Here is a 23,965-nt window from a genome sequence, read left to right as displayed (position 1 = left end):
TGTCTGTGAAAATAGTAGTGATGGTGGGCAGTAGATGGCAGTGGTGTAAATGATGTGGTTCGCTGTAGTTGGTGGAATGAGTCGTGGAGATGGAGAGCTGTATAGTAGGTGACCCTCGATGAGCCTTGGAGGTGTCGCATAATAATAATAATAATAAAAAAATAATAATGATAATTTATCTTAGCTTCAGTAAAACATGATTTCATCACACTCTGCTCAAGGACTTCTCATATGAATGAATCACAATATAAAATCCAATCCTCATTTTCATGCTTTTGCTCTTTCATTTTCTGATTTCTCTCCCCCATTTTCTTTTCTATTACTATCCGGAAACAATCTTTATTTTTCATTGCATCATCTATACAATCACTCATACCTCTTGCAACCATAACTACACCAACAGCATTCTCATTCATATCTTCTTTCAACTCACCACTATTACTCTTCTTACTCTCTCCACACAAAATGTCTTGTTTTGTGAAGGCTATATATATTTTGCTCATGCTGCAGAACACGTAATCATGCAAATTAAAATTGCCTGCCAGTGTTTTGTGCATTGGCACATGATGCAGAATACAGTGTACAATAAAACAATTATTAAACCTTCACAAATCAGAAAATTATTAGAGGGAAGAAGAACAGAATTTTACTTTCAGAACAGACATGTGTCATTCTAAATACAGTACAAGAATACAACAATAGAATACAAGAGAGCTCTAATATTTTCTTTGCAGAGCTAAGGTAAATCACTGAAGTCTAAGATATTGGTGGAATAGTATTCAGGATACCACAGTGTCAATGTATGGTGAAGACTGGTGAGGTTCAGTTGGCTAACAGCAACCAAATATTCTGCTTCTAACTTCACATTGGTAGACCTGTTAGTGGCCGTGGATATACACCCTAGTCAACAGTCACTAAATTATCACTTAGAAGGCAACTGTCTAGTAGTCAACAACACAATCAGGATATGAGGCACAATGTCCACATCCAGAGGCCAAGCATCTGTGGTATTAGGAACTTGTTGGAAAGTGAGCTTTGGCACTTTGTTTACTAAATATTTGAAATGACCAAAAACTATTTGAATTCTTGAGCAAAGTCCAATTTTATTCTTTCTGCTTTTTTTTTCCAGAATGCAATATTTTCAGGATTACATCACACATTATGGAATAGGTTCAACACTTTTTTGAATCTATTCCAAAAAAGTGTTGAAATCGTTATTCTACAACTCTCCACAAACAGCATATTAGACAGATAATAATAGCAATGCTTTAGGACAGTGTTTCTTAAACTTTCAATACGCATGTATCTTCTCTCAGGAAAACACAGTTTGGGAGAAGTTATATTAATATTTCATTCAAACGAGAATAATTAAAAGTATTTTTTTTTTTTTTTTTAGCATTTGAATAAATTACATGAACGTGAAACAGATTTTAATTATTAAATATATTTTAGCTAAAGGAATCCAATATGAAAAACAAAATTATGAAATTTAAAATTTCAACAATAGTTAAGACCACTGACAGTGGTGAGAGCAAGAATGGTCAATGAGTATAAGGAGTGGTATGATAGACTTTGTGTTTTCTAGGAAGGACCTCGGAAAGAAGAGTGTACAGCAAGAATGAGAATGAATTTGTTGAGTTTTTGCAGGATAAGTAAAGCAGCATGTGATGGAAGCAACATAAGGTTTATCAGTATTAGTTTTGGTGATATCCTCATGGGATGTGGTTGTGAATGAGGTATCAATACTGCCACCTGTTGGTGAAAGTGATCATGAGGTATCAGTTTGGAAGGTAGTCAAACAGGAAAAAGTTGTTATCAGGAAGGTCTATATGCAGAACTATAAGGTGGGTTATCAGAAGCTCTATAGCATCAATACTAACTAGCATCAATACATTGGGTTGATGGATTGTGTAGAAAAGATGGTGACAGTGCATCCAAAATGATAAGGCAGTATCTAACACAAGCAATGGATAATTGCATACTGAAAGTTAAGCAAATAAATAGAATAGGAGTGAGATGGATGAATGTTGAAATCAAGCAAGCAGTGTTACAAAAGAAGTTGTTATGGAGGAAGTAAAAGACAGTTTGCAGTGAACAGATGCATGTAGAATATAAAGTGGAGGATAGAAAAGTGACAAGCATGGTTAAAAAAGAAAAAATTAGAATATGAGAGAAGACTGATCAGTCAGGTCAAAACTAATCCAAGGGAATTTTTTTTTGTTATGTGGCAAGCAAGAGGAAAAATAATTATTGCAGGTTGAGGCAGGTAGATAGTTATAGTAGTAGAGTAACCACAGCAAATGATATAGTGGAATTATTTAACGAACACTTCATCAGTGTTCATTAAATAATTTCACTATATCATGGTGGTGTGAATGATGCTGTGCAATATGTAGAAGGGAGGCAAGAATTAGGAGAATTGAGGGTGTGTCAAGTGTTACTCGGGTTAGATGTTAATAAGACTGTGGGAATGGATGGCATATCACCATGAATTTTTAAAAAAATGTGTACAAGAGTTATCCATGCCCTTTTCCTGGTTATTTAATGAACATCTTGCAGTGGGGAAGGTTCCTAAGCAGTGGGAAGAAGGCAAAATAATACCTCTCCACAAACATGGTTTGATAACAGAAGATTCCAATTACAGACCAGTCTGTATATTGGAATAAAATGGCTATTTTATTCCAATATACAGACTGGTCTGTAATTGGAATGATGCTATGCAATATGTAGAAGGGAGGCAAGAATTAGGAGAATTGAGGGTGTGTCAAGTGTTACTCGGGTTAGATGTTAATAAGACTGTGGGAATGGATGACATATCACCATGTATTTTTAAAAAAATGTGTACAAGAGTTATCCATGCCCTTTTCCTGGTTATTTAATGAACATCTTGCGGTGGGGAAGGTTCCTAAGCAGTGGAAAGAAGGCAAAATAATACCTCTCCACAAACATGGTTTGATAACAGAAGATTCCAATTACAGACCAGTCTGTATATTGAAATAAAATGGCTATTTTAGCAAACGGCAAGTCTGGACCAGTTATCCTGCAAAAACTCAACAAATTCCTTCTTACTATACACTCTTCTTTGGAACCCCCCCTTCCTTCCACACACACACACACACACACACATAGGATTAGATGGAAGAAAACAAATGTGACTTTATAGAATCATTACAAGTCAAAAAGATTACACTCAGCTATGATTATAAAGCATTCTCCTATCATGAAAAAGTATGATTTCATTAATTTGCCAAAGATTGTGGACACTGTTATCTTTAGATAAAAGTCTCCAAAATCTTTTATTCCCCCCTTCCACACAAAATCTTTTGTGTGTGGGGGGGAGAGGTTCCAAAATGTGGTCCAGACTTGCCGTTTGCTAAAATAGCCATTTTGCAATTTGGAAAACGGTTATCTTAAGATCAACTCTTATATAGCTGTAATGCTTCTTTTTTACAAAAGTAGAGGGCACAAAATTAGGATTTTGATCTTCGCATTACAGTTTGAGCTGTTTCACTTACTTATCATTATGTAACATATAACATTCTCTGAAGATTATTATTATTATTATGTATCACCTCTATGTCAGCAATAGCAGCGTGTCAACAGCATCGAACAATAATCCCTTCCAACTACTAACCGCACTCAAACTTGCTTAACTTTTTGCATGAACCATTAGTAGCAGAGGCTCTACCAATTGACCAACCTTTGCTGGTTTGAAATCCAGCAAAATATAAGCCATTTAATAAACATCTTTTTTATAATTTAGTTGATTTGGTGTTGCAATACCGTTAAAATAAGTTATGAGAAGACAAGCTTAAGTGTTCAACACCTAAGCTTGTCGAACTGAACTCGAACTGTTCCACCACTATATCATTACCAACAGAAAAAGCCAATCACCTGGATTATTTTATTTTCTCTCCATTTTTTGTGCTGATGATTTTCATTAAATGTCCTCTTGGCATCCCAGCATTCCATTCTTTCAATAACTGTTTCCATCTTGGATTTTCTGCAGAAAGCCATTTTTTTTTTTTTCAATCCAAAGACATGTCTTCAATTGTTCCAAAAGGTTTGTGCTTTAGATTTGATTACCTTGTGTTGCCTTTCTGTATGCTTATATTCACAGTAGTCTATTCTTCCACTCACATTATCCTGAAGCTTACAAATTAATCCACATTCAACTTACCTTTAAGAACGGTCTTTTCGTTAAAATCACTGCCCATCTACTTTCAAATTTATGCTGTTTGGAAACATCTCAAGAACAATAATAAACAATTGTAACTATGGGTTCTTCTATTGTTAATCAACAAGATATCATCTTGCTTATGTTACCTTTTTAAAATTCCATGAAAATCATTGGATAACGCAACTCAAGTGGTTTGCTGTCAATATAACTAAGGTATTTAATTGACTGGGACAAAAATTTTGTTAAGTAAATTTCTATCTTATTCCGAGTTTAGCAAATAAGTTGTCAGCTCTCTCTCACTCTGATTTCACATTAGGGGCATTATGAAGATTGGTAGATATACCTTTATCCTCTGATAACAAATGACAGGGGCACCATAGAACTGCAAATTAAAGATGGCAAGAAATTATGTTCTCAGTTTCATCCTTTATTCAAATGTAAGCAAAGAAAGATTGCGTGTTAAGTTCACTTTACAACCGGGCTACTTGTATGCAAAAGCTAATAACTTCACATCAATTGCCTTAGTATTCCATAATGCAACACACATAGCCCTACAGACATGTAAAATGCAATGCATAATGGGTAAGGCCACTACCCATACTGGGTTCAACCTTTATTGAGGTCTCATCAGTGGGAGCCAGACCCAGAAGTGATAACAAGGTTGAGTTTGAAAGTTTTTTTCACTTGATTGTTTTCTCTATAAATTAAAGAAACCAAGAGCCTCTATATACAAGTCATGAAGTGACTTCACGTGCAAACTTTGTTTACTTAAACTTGGATAAAGGATGAAACCAAGAATATAATTCTTGGCATCTTTAATTTATAGTATAACCAAGTGAAAAAACTTTCAACACAGAATTATTATTATTATTATTACCCTAAGACCTAATGGAGTCAAAGACTAATCTGAGAGGTCCTTTTATCACACACACACACACACAGCCCATCATATCGTGTCTTAAACACATTCAAACTCCTTGCAGACACCACACTCTCAGGCAAGGCATTCCAATCATTCACAACTCTGCACGAAAACAACCTGCCTCTCACTCCCCTACTCACAAACTATCTTCATACAGTTTCCAGGGATGACCTCCGGTTCTCCCCCTATCTCCCAATATTTTATGCAGAACTACTCCATTAATCCTATAACAACCCCATACCAACTTGTAGGCCTCTATCATATCTCTCCCTCTTCTTCCTGTCACACCAGACTCTGCAAATTACATCTTCTCAATCTTCCCTCATACTCAACATTCCAGAGATCAGAAACTACATTAGTCAGTCGCCTTTGGACCCTTTCCCACATCTCTTCATCCTTCTGAAAACCAGGTGACGAAATCTGGGCATAATAGTCCATGCGTGGCCTAATCAAAGAATCAAAGCCTTATACAAAGGAACAAGAATCTCCCTACTTCTACATGTCAGTGTCCTCTGCATCATTCCCACAAGCCTTTGTGTTGTCTTCACAATTTTGGCTATGTGTCCCCAAAATTTCAGATCCTTATCCACTATCACCCCCAGATCTCTTATTTCCTCCACCTCCAACAACATATCCTCACCAAGTATAAATTCTGCATCCCATCTTTGTTTTCCAAATTTTAAAACCTTACATTTTGCAACATTGAACTTGCATCCCTAATCACTCAATTTATTCAAGTCTTCTTGTAAGGCCACAACATCTTCACTACTCTTTATGGTTCGTCCCAACTTTGCATCATCTGCAAACAACTGAATATCTCCATCCAAATCTTCACCAATATCATTAATATACAAGTTAAATAGTAATGGCCCTAAAACAGACCCCCGAGGCACTCCACTAGTGACTTTCCTTTTCCTGGATATCTCTCCTCCATACATAACTTGTTGATACCTATCAGATAGCCAGTCTCCAATCCAATGTACTAGTCTAATATCCAATCCCATCTGCTCTAGTTTGACCGTCAACTTATCATGAGGTACGCTATCAAAAGCCTTTGCGAAATCCAATTATTACTGTGTATCCTTCTCCTTTGCCCAAGGAAGCAGTCACTTTATTGTAATAAGTAAGTAGATTACTAAAACATGACCTCCCTTTAGCAAATCCAAGCTGTCCATCAAAGATAATACCATTGTTGTCAACCCAACTCTGGATCCTAGTTCTCACAAGTTTCTCCAACAACTTAACCACAACACCTGACACACAGATAGGCCTATAGTTTGATGTTTGAGTTCGACCACCTCCTTTATGAAGTGGTACAATCTTGCCCTCCTTCCACTCTTTAGGAACTTGACCAAGTGCAAGACTCCTATTAAAAAAAAAATGTCATCGCAGGTGTCAATTCCCTGGCACATTCCTTCAGAATACGTGGTGATATATTATCAAGTCCCACAGCCTTATTAACATCTATTTTATTCAACTCCCCATACACCTTTTGCTCACTTACAGTCAGTCTCTCCTCCCCATCATGAACTGCTCTCAATCTCTCCATGAAGTCACATTCACAAGACTGAAAGACCTTTATGAACTGCTCATTAAGTATCTCCACCACACATTCTGCAACAGCTGTCTTTATACCATTTTCTCCTATCAATGTCATCCTTCCATAATCATTCTTTCTTTTACTGGCTACATATTGAAAGAACTCCTTAGGTTTATTTTTTGGTTAGCTAACTGCTGTTCATACTTCTCTTTAGTTATCCTCAACAACCAAGTCACCTTCCTTGTCTGATTTTTGTAGACCTCCACAATGCCCTTTTTCTTTGCATCGCATGTTTAATCTCTTTATTCATCCATCTCACACCTACCTTATTTAACCTTCTCACTCTTGGAATATATTTAGACATTGCATCTACTAGATCAGTGGTCGCCAAAGTGGTCGATATAACATTGTTAGGGTCGATTTGGGCTCAGGGGTCGATAGAAAAATATAAGACATTATGAATAGGACCTGTAAGATGGAGCAAGGTCATGAAAATAGTTAGAGATCAATCAAGTAGGCCAAAATGACGTATTTACCAATAAACGGATGTTTGTGGTTCCTGCCCGGCCGGCGCGGCGGGAGCGAGATTGCAACATGCACGTGGTTCTTATTTACTTACACGTATTCAATCCCAGTCTCATTTTTGCGCATCGACATACAAGTGAGCGTTAATGTTCTAAAATTCATCAACATACATGTAATTCAATAGTTATTCATTCACGAACTAAACTTTTCTATGTTGAAGAGTTGAACAGGACTGGTAGTAATACCAGCGATATTAATAACAGTAGTTTATTAATATCACTAGTAATACCAGCGATATTACTAGTGATAGTAATAGTAGTAGTAATAGTAATATAATAATATATACTATATTATACATAAAATAAACACTGTAACTATAAAATAAACAATCTAAAAACTCACACAAGCATATTTTTTTGCTTGTCCTATTATAATTACATAATAGTAAAATAGAGGGGGTCGATAAAAAGTCGAGAAACTCTTGAAGGGATTGACGGTCAAAGAAGTTTGGTGACCCCTGTACTAGATAGTTTTTGAAAATCCTCCAAGCTGCATTGATCTCTTTTCCAGCTAACTCCTCTCCAATCTTCAATATCTATAGGCTATGGAGAGATCTTCAATCTCTCCTGTTATTCCACATCACTTCCCGCTTGATCTGATTCATTCTCTCTACTCACTTCTCTACCTTCCAGCAGCAGTCTCTTCAAGCGACTCACACCACAACTACTCAAATGCAGTCCATCGCTTCCATACAGTTCACTTTGTCCTTCAAACTTATTCCACACATTAACAAACTGTACTCATCACCTCACAGATTTCAGCCAGCATATTATTCATAATCCTAGCTCTCTGCCTCATCTCACCATAGTCATATCTAGGCAACATGCTCACTACCCTTTCTGTAACACTATTCTCTTTTATCCTTCTAAGCAGCATTCTGATATTCATTCTGATGTGCTCTTTATCCTCTGTCAAATCATTCATTCCTATTAAAACCATTAACTACTTTGCTCGCTCCCTCCTCATATTCAATGTCTCAATCACTCTACTCATTTTACCACCTGAAAAACATACCTCAGGCATCCTATCATCCACACATTTTTTATAATGGAGTCGCCATACAAAGCCACTCACTCATCTTTTGTTGACTCTTTCATGCCATCAAGATTTGTTGCAATAGTTTTTACATTAATTTTCTTAATTTTATTCCGCATCCATTTCATCTCCTGCCTCATCCAATCCAATTCAACTAACGAATCTCGCGACACATTCTCTCTATGATTCAATCTTTCTAATTTTCTAACTCTCGACCCCCTCTTCATACTCTCATTCATCCTTCTGAATCCAATTTTCACTATCATTCATGCTTTCGATTTTATCCACTTTCGATTCCTGCATCATGCCATTTCCGGTTTCATTTGTTCTCTCAATTTCATTCCCTTCCGCCACTCTCACCTCACTTTCATCTATTTTAACATCTGTTACGGTTTTTAGTTCACTCATTTTCTTTTTTACTGATTTTTTAATATTTTTTCACCTCTCTTTCACACCATCCTTCTCTTTCAAACAAGCACTCATTTTCGCAGCGACATTCTCCCTACTAACACTTTCTGTCATAAATTTCGTGTCACCATTCATCAATTCCTCATTCAGGTCACACTTCGCACACACACCCTCCTTCCATTAACAAATCATTTATGTAATTGAAAGAATGCATATAGCACACCGCACACTTAATGAAACGACTGAAGTCTAAGTCAAAATCATGGAATGACAAAGCCGCCGCCATGTTTAATCTGCCGGTTACAACTCTAAAGTCTAATAATAACAACGAATTCGTAATTAAGTTTAAGCAAAACAGAATCCCTTACACTAACAATAATGGTAGCACACAAATTTTACAGCAGATCTTACTCAAACAAACACTCATATATACTTAATTATTTCAAGAATAACTTATCTCAATCCGGAGCTCTTCTTACACACGTCCACCAAGCTTGACTCACGAGCACCCAAGCTCGGGTGCTCATAAGTCAAGAACTGTAGTTTTCATCTTTCCATTCTGTACATCAGTAATTTCCTCCAAGTGATTGTAAATCCAATCCCTTTGTTCATTACAGTATACCCAATCCCCCCAACACACATTTCTCATCTGCCAGACCTTGAACTACATAAATCCTCAAAATTTCGAAATGACTTCTTGAACGTTAAATTCTGATCTCCAAACCATTTTTCCAATAGATTCCAATGCATCCAGTATTATTGGGATAACATCCTTGGACAAGATAAAGCATAATATCTTTGGATAGTTATTATTATTATTATTCAGGCCTCCATGGAGTCGAAAGACTCATCGTGGGAGGTCCTTCCTAAGAACATAAAATCTGTCAAGACACATCGAGGTGAGGACCCCCCTAAGAAACACAAAGTCTATCATACCACTCCTTAAACTCATTGACCGTTCTCGCTCTCACCACTCCATCAGGCAATGCATTCCGCAGTTCAACCACCCTCCACGCAAAGAAACCACTGCTCACCCTCTTGCTCACAGTTTCCTTTAGTAACTCCAGGGATGGCCTCTTGTCATCACTCCTTCCCGCTGTTCAACCAAGTGAAAGAACTCCCCAGTGTCAACCCTGTAACCACCCCTCAACAGTTTAAAAGTCTCAATCATATCACCTCTCCTTCTTCTATCCACCAAACTCTGCAGTCCACATTCCCTCAGTCGATCCCCATAACTATCCTTGTACAGTCCTGAAACCACTTTTATCATTCGCCATTGTATTCTCGCTACTAACACACTCAACACAGTTAATTTATCCCCTTCAAATTCTGGGGACCAAATCTGAGAACAATAGTCCATGTGTGGTCTGATCAGAGACTTATACAACGGAATGATAACCCTCTTATCTCTGCAGGTCAGTGTCCTTCTCATAATTACAGCAATCCTCTGTGTTACCTTCACCACCTTTGCAATATGTCCCCTAAACTTCAGGTTTCTATCAACCATTAACCTCAGATCTCTTGTCTCCCCTACTTCCTCCTATAGAGTATGCTGCATCCCATCGATGTTTCCCAAACCTCAAGACCTTACATTTTGCTGAATTAAACTGATACCCCCATTCATTTTCCCATCTATCTAGCTTATTCAAATCCTCTTGCAGGGCTACCATATCTACACTATTACTAATAATCCTTCCCAGCTTCACATCATCCACAAACAACTGAATATCCCCTTGCAATCTACTGGCAATGTCATTGATATAAAGGTTAAACAATATAGGTCCTAGTACTGAGCCCTGTGGGACCCCACTTGTAATCCTCTACCTCCATGAAACTGCTCCACCATACACAACCCTCTGATACCTATCAGACAGCCAATCCTTAATCCAGTTGACCAATCTGACATCCAGACCCGTGTGCTGCAACTTAAATATCAGCTTATCATGGGGCACTCTGTCAAATGCCTTTGCTAAGTCTAAGAAAATTGCAGTATATGTCTTTCCCTCAGCTAATGTTCTTGTAACTTTATTATAAAAGGCTAGCATATTGCTAAAACAAGAGCGCCCTTTCACAAATCCATGTTGACTCTCACAGATAACATTACCCTCATCTGCCAAATGTTGTATGCGGTCCCTCACTACTTTCTCCAAGATCTTAACAACTACTGATGACACACAGACTGGCCTATAATTAGACTCTTGCAGTGTGTTACCACCCTTATGCAATGGCACTATCTTACTTTCCTTCCATTCGCTGGGCACCTTTCCCGCAGCCAGACTTTCATTGGAAAGCCAGGTTAAAGGCACTGTCAGTTCCCTGGCACATTCTCTCAAAACTCGTGGTGAAATACCATCCAGTCCCAAAGCTTTACTGACATCTAGAGTACTCAGTATCCGAAACACACTCTCCTCCTGTACCTCCGGACCTCGTACCAGTCCTATCCCTCTAGCATTAAAACTGACTCCTCTAGGATGAAATACTCCAATAAAGTATTCATTGAACAATTCCACTATGTCCTCTGCATCAGTCATTCTATTCCCATTTTTATCCCACAATATCATTCTTCCACAGTAATTTCTCCTCCTACTGGCCACATAGCTAAAAAATTCCCTAGGATTTTCTTTGGATCTTAGGGCCAACCTCCTCTCATATTCCAGTTTTGCTTTCTGTACCATACTAGTCACTCTTCTGGCCTGTGTCTTATATTCTTCATGCATCCTCTCTTCACCTGTCTCTTTATATCTCTTCCATAGCCTCTTTTTCGCATGCAATTCCTGTTTATTATTATTTGTCATCCACTTTACTCCAAATTGTGTCCTCTTCTTCACTCGTGGTATACAACTTACCATTACTGCTAACAAATATTCTTTCACAATTTTCCACGCACTAATGATATCCTGGACTTCCAATTCCTCCCTCCATGAAACTTCCCGAAGTTGACGTCTAAGACTATTATAATCACCTGCTTTATAATTCCACACAAGTTCCCGCCTCTTTGATACTCCTGCATGTCTATTCATTTTCCAAGTCAAAACCATATGGTCACTCTCTCCAAATGGTGGGAGAGATGTCATCTCAGTTATTATCAACTCTTCTGATGCTATAACCAAATCCAAAACTCTTGAAACTCTTGTTCCCTCTGTTACATGTTGCTTAAGACATTTGTCCCTCAAGAATTCTAGAAATTCCATTCCCCTATTGCTACATGCATCTTCCTCTCTCCAATTTATACTACTGTAGTTGAAATCTCCCATAACAATCATTCTTCTTGCACTTGCCAAACTTAGCTGTCTAAACATCTCCTGGTCCCCATTCTCTGTGCTCCTGGGTCTGTAGCAACACCTCACTAAATATCCTGTCTTGCCTACCTCTACCTCACACCATATGCTCTCAAAATCATTTGTCTCACTTCCTTCCAAAGCCTCCACTCTTAGAGGACATAGGTCATCACTTATCATAAGCAGTACCCCACCACCACGCTTTCCCCTCCTATCCTGACGAAAAATGCTATACCTAGCGACTTTTATTCCTGTTATTATATCCCCTTGTGTCAACCACGTCTCAGTGATCCCAATAATTTTTGGCCAGGCTGATGCTATTTGTGCCACCAATTCCTCTCCCTTATTCCGGATACTCCTGGCATTAGTATAAAGCATATAAATGCCATTGTTTCTATACCCAGCTTTATCCCTTCTAGATTCCACTGGGCTCAGTGCTACCTGACATCGTCCCCCTTCTCCCAAGTATCCATTCCCACAAGAGGCCACCCCCGCTACCATTCTCCCTGGGACACACTGACTTGTTCAGAACAGCAATCTCTCCAAATGCCTACGTCCTTCCTCATTCAAATGTAAGTTGTCTCTCGCATACAATTCCTCTCTTTCCTCAAACGCACTCCAAGCATCCACATATACCAGTCCTCTCTTGTCACACATTCTTGCTATTATGCCATTCAATATCACCACTCTTCTTCTCAGTTCATCCTAGGCAACATGCACACTACTTTTCCTCTCTCTGTCTTCTTCCGTACAGCCTCAAGCAAAAATCTCATATTTCTCGCTGCCCGACTTACATTACCACTCAAATCATTTGTTCCTACCATCACAATCATCTCATCCCCCCTTCACCTCTCTTAATTGCCATAGCCACCCTTTCTATTGTTCCTCCTGGCAAACACTCCTCACGTATCCTATCTTGAACACCACGGATCATTGAGTCGCCATACATTATACCTCTTACCATTCTCTCCTCTTCTTTCATTAGGTCTCTCTCATTCCCTCTCTTCTACAGCTATTCTCTCTTCTAGCATTGCCATACCTCTCTCTTCTACTGCTATTCTCTCTTCTAGCATTCCCATACCTCTCTCTCCTACTATTTCCATTCTCCCCTCAATTTTCCATTCCATTCTTTTCCATTCTCCCCTCAGTGCTATCCTCCAATCTTTTTTTGCATAAACATATTACAAGAATTCACTCCTCAGCAAATAAAATATTAGGTTTTTGCTTTTATCCCACAATTTATGTCTGAATAAATATTAACTCTATGCAAATCAGAATCAGCGAAACTTGGAATATTGTTTTCACATTTCTCTCTCATTGTCCTCCTATCTATCCATACACACAGTGCTGTAGAATGCGGGGCTAATATAAAAACAAAATATATAAATAAGTAAAATAAAAATTCACTATACTCTCTTTTGCTCAGACAATTCCATTGCTGTTGGTACATACATTTTCTAGAGATCTTTTAATAGTCAATGTTCAGTAGAAATGACAGTGGTAACAAAGAGAATAGAACATTTCAATTTAAAACTGACAGAACTAATTTCCCATTCTCCTTTCTTTTAGTGTTACACGGTGATCAGCATTCATTTTTGAAATTATAGATTCTACAACTGTGTTAAAATAATTCTTTTTATTATCCCGATATTTCGATCTTCATATCAAGATCATCATCTGGAGCATACATAAACATACAAGACAAGCTGCGTTACATTTCAAACCGTAAGCTAGAGAAACAATGATTTGATCACATGCTACTCACTGGCATGACCTCTAGTGGAAAAAAAAAAAAAACCCACTACATCAACCTAGATTTAATTTATGATTACATGCATAAACATTCTTGCTTACAGATGGTTTTCCTTCCAATAACAGTGATGTCCTATTTCCATTATTACAACTGTTATTTTTAATTTAAAAATAAAAATAAATAAATAAAATAAATAATTTATAAATTACAACATGAATAAACATTCTTTCTTATAGATTTTTTCTTTAACAGTGATGTCCTATTTTTTTTTTTATTATTATTAAAGTTGTTATTTAGATTTAGGATCCTGAATTTTCTACAGTCCTGTTTACAGTTGTTCTTAGAGAGAAAGGATTCGAGGGACGAATATATGCCTTCCATATGTATGGGATTTTTAGACCATCATTATTGTTTAGATTGGGGTGGTTTCTCTAGCTTATGGTTTGAAATGTACCGCAGCTTGTCTTGTATATTTATGTATGCTCCAGACGATGAACTTGATATGAAGATCAAAACGTCGGGATAATAAAAAGAGTTATTTTAACACAGTTGTAGAATCCATAATTTCAAAAATAATTTTCCATTCTCTTTATTCATTATTTTCTGTTGATATTCTTTGTATCAAGAATTTGATTGTGGGTATTTCCTAAAGAGTATTATCTGTTATAAGTCTTCAAATCCAATGTCAATAAGTTTCCTCTTTCTCCTGAACTTTCTGATCAACCACAGTACTATCATATCTATAGGCTATGGGATTATAATAAAATACAGAAAATATATGTTGGCCTGGTTGGCCGAGTGGTTAGCATATCTGCTCTCCAGCCAAAAGGCTACGGGTTTGAATCCCACCAGGGTCATCTATGTTTGTGATTGTCTGTGAAAATACTAATGGTGGTGGTGGGCAGTAGATGGCTTGGTGTAGAATATGCAGTTCGCTGTCGCTTGGGGATCAAGTGGTGGAGATAGAGAGTCGTGGAGTAGGTTCCCTCCCTTGATGAATATTTGCACTCCTTGGAGGTGTCACGTAATCATGATAATAATAATATAATTTATGATTTTTGAAATATAAATTTCATGTAGGTTCTTATCTTTAGATGCCAATACTGACTAGCAGAGATTAGTAGAAATAGGGCAGCTCTTTCCACTAAACCAGGGGTCAGCAACCGGTGGCCCACATGCAGCCCAAACATGCATTTTTGGTGGCCCATAAAAGATTGACCATACTTAGATGGCATGTGGCCTGTATATTGAATTATTTAAATAATACATTTCATAATATGAATAATAAATTAAAAATAATTTTACACCTATACTTCTTGATATCGCCATGCAACTTGGTGCGAGTCAACATTGTGAGTCATCATGAATAGGGATAACAAAGGTGACTTCATCCAACGACAACCGAGATTTTGGTGACCATTAAAGAACTCGTTTTCGTTAGAAAATATCCAAAATTTTATCGATGCTTGCCAAAAAAGCAGAGACACATATACTGTGATGCATAATCTATATTATTTTGTTTTTACGTGATAATAATTTTTCATTGAGTTTCATTTTCATGCTTGCATCATATCTCTTACTTTAAATATTTCTGTGTTTTTTAAGACTGATATAATAAAAATTGATAACTCAAATATTTTTTCACTTACTATTTTCGCTTAATTTAACGCTTGCAGCTCGATTATTAAAAATAAAAGTTGAATGTGGTCCACGAGTCTGAAAAGGTTGCCGACTAATGCACTAAACTTTACTGCTCAATACTGATAACAGAAATTCTATTTTAAATCAAAATAAATGCAAGTACCTGGCCTATATTCCTCTCTAGCTGTAGTTATCATAAGTTCTGTCTCAGCTGCTTTAGTCAACTGTTTTTTTACATCTGCAGCTGTTTTCTTGGTTACAGCCAATGTCTGAATGAGAGACTCATCTTCCACTAAAGAACCCTATTTAGCAAAAATATAATTAATTGGGATTTTATGATAATAACAAATAAGTACAGTAAAAGGTTAATTTTAAAAGTTCTTATATGCCGAGATTTTGTAAAAAGGGCAGCACTCACCAGATTTTTTACAAGCACAGAGTAAAGAGAAGCAGAATTTGAAAGTGAGGCATTAAAAAAAACAAAAACAAAAAATAAGTATTAGTGTTAAGGGAGGACTTATCCGTGTGCATACTTTTACTAATACCAATTTTTATGTTTGTGCTACTGAAATTTACTATTTTTTTGTATAACTAACGAGGTTTTTTGGCATGATTTTTTTTTGTCTGTGCCTTGTATCTAACTATAATTTTATGTAATGCAGCAGCAGCCATCTGAGCTAACACTTTGTCATCCAATCTGCCACTATTTGATGACTATATTATTTTTAGCATAGCTAAGGATTTCATATAATCTGACATGTATGCATCCTGCAAATAAAAATTTGGTAAGGAAAGGGATGTATATGTGCCTTAAATGTAGGCAGCTGAAGAACTGGGTGACTTGAGTGTTATTATCATGTTAGTAGGAGCAGCAGAGGAAATACATTATAAATGAGTGGTGACTGTTGATACTAGTTGCATGCTAGGATGAAGAGAATGTGAAGGAGGAGGTGTCTTTGAATTTGACCTTGAACAAGGGAGACATTTGACAGATGGCAATCATTTGTGCAAGTGAATATCAGGTGAAAGCAGGATGTGTGGTAAAAGAAATTAAACTACTGAGAGAGGAAATGGAAGGCATGAAGATTGAGTTGAAGAAGGTGAATGAAGAAATCAATAGACTATGGAAGGAAACTGGATGGAATGAGCATTGGTGAGAGAATGGCAGAGAGAGAGAGAGAGGAAATCAATGAAAGTTGAGAGAAAGTATGGATGCAGAAAGGGGCAAGAATGTTAATGAGAGAAGAATGAATGAATGAAGCTATGAGAAGTGTCATGTATCAAGGGGGTGTGCAGAGTAGAGTGCAAGAAGAGTAATTGCTGGAGATATGATATCATGGCGATAATAATGAAGCAAGGTGAAAACACAGAAGAAATAATAGTGATGGTTGGTACAAATGGCCTGCAAGGTAGCATGAATTATGTAATGAGAGATTTGATATTGTTTTTAAGGAGTGTGTAGCAGAAATGTGTGAGAGGAAAGATAGTGTTGGAAGTTTATTTTCCACTTGGTTAGACTATAAATTTAGTTTAATCCTTTACCCAAGTGTAAGCAAACAAAGTTTGCACCTGAAGTATCGTCAGGATTGGGGCAACTCATGATAAAGGTGGACTGACTTCAAATCATATGATGAGATATGATTATGATGAGGTATGATGAGATGTGCGTGTGATAAAACAATTACCCCAAGACCTCATGGAGTCAAAGATGAGTCTTTGACTCCATGAGGCCTGCAAGACCTCATGAGTCTTTGACTCCATGAGGTCTCGGGGTAATAATAATAATATAACTGTTATAAGAAATTTCTGTGGGTTCGTGATCCATTTCAGGCTTGCAGTCACGAGAATGACGTTTTGTTATCGAAAAAAGAACAGTTAATTGAGCTTTCAAGTGAGTTGACTTAAAATGCAATTCTGTGATCTTGGTTTGGCTCGCTTTTGGATTTCGTCTTCAGTAAGAAGTGAATTTCCAGAATTATCTGAAGAAGCATTGAAAATCATCATCATGGCATTCGAGAAAAAAACTGGTTTTATGGATTAATTATGTAAAAGACAGATAATCTGCACCTTTTCCAATACTGGAATCCTTTTTAGTGGAAAATGATATTTTTGTTGATTCTGAGTTTCTGGAAAGGGTTTGTGACCACCTCAAAAATCTGAAATGTAATTTTGAAACATATTTTCCAAATAACTGTTATAAGAAATTTCTGGGGGTTCGTGATCCATTTCAGGCTTGCAGTCATGAGAACAACCTTTCGTTATCGAAAAAAGAACAGTTAACTGAGCTTTCAAGTGACAGTGGGCTTAAAATGCAATTCCGTGATCTTGGTTTGGCTCGATTTTGGATCTCACCTTCGGTGAGAAGTGAATTTCCTGAATTATCTGAAGAAGCATTGAAAATCGTCATGCAGTTCTCTACAACCTATCTTTGTGAGAAAGGATTTTCATTGCTCCTTCAAATAAAAACAAAATACAGAAATCGTCTTTGTGTGTGTGTGCTGATCTTTGACTGAATTTGACCAATATTGAGCCAGATATCCAGCAACTCTGCAAGGGATGAGAAGCTCAACCATCTCATTAAAAGTAAGTAGTAACATAATTAGATCATAATATTTATTTGTTTAATAACAATTAAAACTTTGTTCAATGATGATACACTTTTAATCGTTTACTTCCAATTTAATTAATTATGTTTCCATAAGAGCCTGTGTAGCTCAGTGGATGTGGCGTTTGCCAACCACGGCGCTTGGCCGCACAAAGGAAGACTTGGTTTCGAGTCTAGTCGGCGACTAGAGGAAATTTTTCTAAGCCTTTTTTTGACCAGTTCCCGAGTTAGTCGATCTCTGGCATGGGCAAGCAGGTTTTTCCTCCCGGAAACTCGGGTTTTTCGTCCTGTAAACTCAAGAAAATAGACCGTAGAACCCACATTATTTCAGACATTAAATATATTGTGTTAGGGTTAGGGACCATGAGATGGCGGCACATTTGAGCCATCTCTCTTCACTGAGTACCGCTTAATTAGTGATAGCCTTGGGCCATCTATCTCTGATTGGTACCAGTGGAGATTGAACTGCCCACTCAGTCTCCAAAAGTTAGACAGGGCTAAATGGCCTCGCCTACTCCCCGTATACGGGAATAAAAAGGCGTCAGCTGATTTTTTTTTTTTTTAAATGTATTCAAAACATACTTTTAGATTTATTATGTTATAAATGGCACAGTTTTTCCGAAATGTTGTTAATTTCTACTTATGTTTTTAAAAAATTACAAAAAGTCAAGATGATGTATAGGGAAATAAATTAAAAATGCTATGTTTATTTTTGTTGAAATTATTGGACTTCTGCTGTACTAATAGCTTGTCCATAATGAATACCTTCTTCCAGCACGGAGAAGTCCATAAGTATACCTGGTACAGGAATACACTAGAACAAAGGTCTCTGATTGACTTCTTTATAGTCTCAGCAGACCTATTTTCCTCAGTGTTGGACGTTTGTGTGAGAAGAGGGGCAGAATTGTCAACTGACCACCACCTTGTTGTGTGCACTCTACGGCTTCAGAAACCAGCTGCTACCATCAACGCTGGTAGGCCTAAGCAGCTATACCGCGTGAAATGGGAGACATTGGAAAATGAGGCTGTGAGGAAGAATTTTGCAGATGACATTTCCTCCAGATTCAAAGAGATTCCCAAGCATACTGCAGATGTTGAGGAGGAATGGAAGCTGTTCAGAACAGCTGTCACTGCCTCTGCACTCTCATGGTGTGGCAGAAAGTGGCTCGGCGTGGCAACGGGCAGTGAGAAAAGGACACTTTGGTGGAACCAAGAAGTCCAAAAAACTGTCCGGGCAAAAAAGGAGTCCTACCTAACACGGCTTAGAGTCAGGTCACCTGAGATGCGTTTGCAGTACTGAGGCACGAAAAGCTGCTGCTAAAGCAGTAAAGACAGCTAAGCAGAAGGCTTGGGAATCCTTTGGAGAAAGATTAGATTCATCCTATGCAAATGCAAACAAAGTATTCTGGCAGACCATCTGCCGCCTTTGAGGGAGGAAATCGTGCACAGCAAGGGTAATTAAGGCCTCTGATGGTGCACTTTTAACAACCGAGAAGGATATCCTCCACAGATGAAGGGAATACTTTGAGAGCCTTCTTAACCCGGGTGGCCCAGCAGTTGTGGACATCCAAGAGGTGCATATCGGGGCAATGACTAGTCTCACAGCAGAAGAGGTCCATTTAGCAATAAAATCACTAAAATTGGGCAAGGCTGCTGGCGATGATGAAATTCAGCCCGAAATGCTAAAAGTCTTAAATCGAGACGGTGTTCTCTGGCTGACTCGAGTGTGTCAAGCTGCTTGGATATCTGGGCGAGCACCAAAGTAATGGCAGACAGGCATAATAATACCAGTCTTTAAGAATGGAGACCAGAAGGATTGCAGTAACTATCGTGGCATCTCTCTGCTCAGCCTGCCTGGGAAAGTGTATGCTAAGTGCTTGGAAAGACGGTGCAGGAGCACAGTTGAGTCGAAGTTCCAGGAAGAACAATGTGGTTTTCATCCTGGTAGAAGCACAACTGACCAAATCTTCACTTTAAGGCAAGTCTTTGAGAAATCTTGGGAATATGCCAAGAATGTCTACACATGTTTTGTGGACTTGGAGAAGGCATATGACCGGGTTCCTCGGGATAAGCTTTGGCAAGTAGTACAAGAGTATGGAGTGGATGGTCAACTATTAGCTGCCATCAAGTTCCTGTATGAATGTCCAGAGTTTTGTGTCAGGGTAAACAGCACAAAGTCTGAACCTTTCACAGTCTCCGTTGGCCTCCACCAAGGGTGTGTTCTGTCACCCTTCCTTTTCATAATATTTATGGACTGGATTGATAGGCACAGCCGAGGCAGTGAGTGTGTCAGAATTAGAAAATGTAGCATTGGACGTCTGCTTTTTGCAGATGACCTAGTTCTGCTTAGCTCTTCCACAGATGACCTCCAGCGGACCCTGGATAGGTTTGTAGCTGTTTGTGCAGATGCCGGAATGAAGATCGGTGTGGCCAAAACTGAAACATTTGAGGTCTCAAGACAACCATCCCAGTGCACTCTAAATGTAAGTGGAGTCCCAATGAGACAGGTGGAGAAGTTTAAATACCTTGGGTCCATATTCACGAATGATGGAAAATGGGACTTAGAGCTAGATACTCGAATTGGCTTAGCAAGCTCAATATTGCTGGTGCTTGGCCGTTCAGTAGTGAAGCGGGAGTTAAGCCAGAAGGCAAAGCTGGCTGTCTTCAATACAGTCTATGTCCCCATCCTCACCTATGGTCATGAGAGTTGGGTAATGACCGAAAGAATGCGGACACGAATCCAAGCGGCTGAAATGAGGTTCCTTCGAGGGGTTGCGGGGGCCGACAAAACTCGACAGAGTCAGAAGCTCTGCAATTCGGGAAACCCTCAATACTCAACCGCTGCTTCTCCGTGTTGAGAGATCACAGTTACGCTGGTACGGGCACCTGGTCAGAATGCCACAAGAGAGGCTCCCTCAGCAGGCCCTCTTTGCCAAGCCAGAGGGGGGGGGGGCACGTGGAAGGCCAAGGACTCACTGGATAGATTATATCCAAAACCTTGGGTGGACACGTTTGGGAATCCCACCAGAACACCTGAACTTGGTGGCAGAGGATCGTGACCATTGGAAGTTCCTCTTGCAGCTTTTGCCCCCACAACCCAATTAGGAAGAGTGGGCCTTGAAGATGTATGTGTGTATGTTTATTTTTGAAGTAAAACTTTAATTCCAACATTCTAAACTGTTATTTTTCTTGCTTTTCTGTTTGCAAAATCGTCGATGACATTGTGGAAATCTATTTCATCACTCAGTTGCTGTTTTATAGACAGTAAGGCAAGATTTCTTAAACACCAAAAAAGTGCCGCCCTGGGCATATCGCCCCTCCCCCCAGCTATGCCTCTGTAACTTAGTGGTACGTAGATTTGTTTTCAGCATTTACTGGTCTTTGGCATTAGAAAGGTTGAGAAATGCTACTGTATTGCACAGCCATATGGAGAATGTGCTAAGTAATAATAGTGAAATATACTCATACGAATAGTGAAAATGTACTCATTTTTTTTATACAAATGCTAGGATCATTAGGAATGAAGGGAATGAGTTGGTGTGTTGATTGACTCAGTCTCTATAAAGATTGATTTGGAGAGACTTGAATAATTGAGGAGGATATTGAAGAAGAAAAGAAATCGAAGGGCATATTTTGGTAGAATGGAGAAGGTGAGCATGGTGCTGAAATGTTACTCATGATAAGAGATGAAGTGACCTCCACAGGTAGAGAATCAGAGCAGAAATAACACTAATGGCTTTGAGAATCTATAATGTGACAGAAATTTATAGGAAAAGATATCAGTGTGATGTTGCTAGACCAGGAAATATAAATGGTGTTCTGTAGGAAATGTTTAGGCAAATTACTTTCGCAAGCACAAAGTGAGTGATAATTTTGGGAGACTTCAAATATAGTAATATATATACTCAGTGGAAGAAGCAGCATATAGTACTAAAAAACTACATGTTTGGACTTCTTAAAGGACTCTTAAGCAGCATGTGGAGTGGAGAATGAGAGGATCAAGAGTTTTTGATTTGGTCATTAGAGAATCTGATTGTCACTGAGATGTCATACTTGTCTGCACTTGGTGAGAGCGACCAAATAGTCCTGTTTTAGAGGATGAATATGCATGCAGAAGTCATTAATGTGGAATTACGCTGGCACCCAAATTTTTTTTGTAATATTACAAAAAATTATATTACACATTTTTTGTGTAATATAATTTATTAGAATGCTGGCAATAAATTTATGTCCATTTGGCTGTAGTCACAAGAAGTTTTTCATATACAGGTAAAAATTTAGTTTGTCCTTAGTTTCTGAACACCAGTGTAGTAGGCAGGCAACTGCAATAGATTTATAAACCAATTCAGAGCAGTGCATTTAGATTTAGAGGTTGAGACAGGGGCGTGGCAGTAGTGTCCGGCGCCTGTGTGCAAAACTTTAGTTGGCCCCCCCTATACCCAGTAGCATGCCAGTAGTGTCCGGCGCCTGTGTGCAAAACTTTAGTTGGCACCCCTATCCCCCTCTCCAATAAAAAAATCACTTTAAAAAACGTTTTTTTAAAATATTTCCTCCTCTTTGGTGCCTTTACTATCCTGGCGTCTGTGTGCATCGCACACATTGCACATAGGGCTGGCGTGCTCCTGGGTTGAGAACATTAGCACAGGATTATAAGACTCAGGCAAGGAAGGTAACTACTGTTATAGTAAGGAGATAAAAATTAGAATACAAGAGGGGACTAGTGCTGTAATCCAAGGAGAAGCCCAAGGAAATTTACACTATGTGGACAGGAGGAAAACTTTCTGTGGACAGATTTGATTGCTGGATGGATTAACTTGACTGCTTGATGAACGTCTTGCAATGGGATAAGTTCCTAAGAAGAAGGAGGGTTGGATAGTATCAGACTTGGACAGTTGAAGACAATATCATTCATACAGGCCAGCATGGATTTTTTTAAGGGATGTTCTTGTATAGTAATCTGTTTACCTTTTATAATAGAGTAACAAGAGCATTGGATGAGGGTAAGGTATACACTCTGACAATTTTGTTCATTTCATAGATATAGGATGCCACAAGACAAGTTGATATTTAAGTTGCAAAGCACGGTGTGATGAGCTGTGTGTTTGATAAAAGGACCTCCTAAATGAGTCTTTGACTCCATGAGGTCTAGTGTAGTAATAATAATAATATAATAATAATAATATCAGATTAGTAGATTGAATTGGCAGCCACCTTTCTGATAGATATCTGAGAATTGTATGTTTGGAAGCTGTATCATGGAGTAGAAAGATTATAAGTGGAATTCCACAGAATTCACTACTGGAACATTACTACTTATTCTTTATGCCAATAATACTGTCACTGGACTCGAGAGAGATATTCAGTTGTTTTGCAGATGATGTTAAGCTTGGTATGGTTATTAGTAATTCTGCTTTTGGCTCTTCAAGGGGATTTGAATAAGCTGTAAAAGTTAGCAAATGAATATCAAGTTTAATGCAGCTAACTGTAAGGTTTTAAATGGGGATCCACTGATGAGATATTCATACTCAATTAGTGGAGTTGTATAGGAAGAAGTGGAGGAAGCTAGGAGTCTTGAGGTAATTGTAGATAGAAATTTGAAGTTCAGAAGGCAGCATACTGAAAACGTTTTGAAGACAATCCAGGGAAATGCTGCAATACTGAGGAGGATATGAACAGCAGAGATAAAAGGATGGTGGTAACATTATATAAAGTGCTGGTCAGACCATATCTGAATCACTATGTTCAAATCTGGTCACCAGAAATAAACACAGAGAGGGTGCAAAGGTGGATAACAAAAAATAATATTAGCATTGTACAATATTAGTTATGAGGCCAGATGGAAGGCATGCAAACTACAGAGTTTTGTGGATAGAAGAAGAAGGGTGAATATGTGTTGTCGAAGGTGACCTCCCATGATGAGTTTTATGATTCCAAGGAAGTCCGGAATAATAATAATAATAATGATAATATTGATATTCTGTCTGCAAGTTCATTCAAATGATAGAGATGCTCATGGTT

The 23,965-nt window shown here is 38.2% G+C and overlaps 1 protein-coding gene across 1 annotated transcript in view; it reads right to left on the bottom strand.

Moving 5' to 3' along the window:
* Positions 1–23,965, bottom strand: part of LOC150095635 (dynein axonemal heavy chain 8-like) — a 2,108,518-nt gene that overhangs the window by 395,927 nt on the left and 1,688,626 nt on the right. Inside the window, exon 69 of the mRNA XM_090409931.1 lies at positions 15,506–15,644. Coding sequence (XP_090266057.1) covers positions 15,506–15,644 — 139 coding nt within the window. The remainder of the gene's footprint in view (positions 1–15,505; positions 15,645–23,965) is intronic.

The sequence above is a fragment of the Typopeltis vanoorti genome, chromosome 20 (genome assembly GCF_054136105.1).
Source record: "Typopeltis vanoorti isolate ZY-2024b chromosome 20, IOZ_Tvanoo_1.0, whole genome shotgun sequence".
NCBI classification, from domain to species: Eukaryota; Metazoa; Arthropoda; class Arachnida; order Uropygi; family Thelyphonidae; genus Typopeltis; species Typopeltis vanoorti.
Note: the sequence above shows the minus strand (reverse complement) of the source record. Positions and strands in the feature narration are given on the sequence as shown.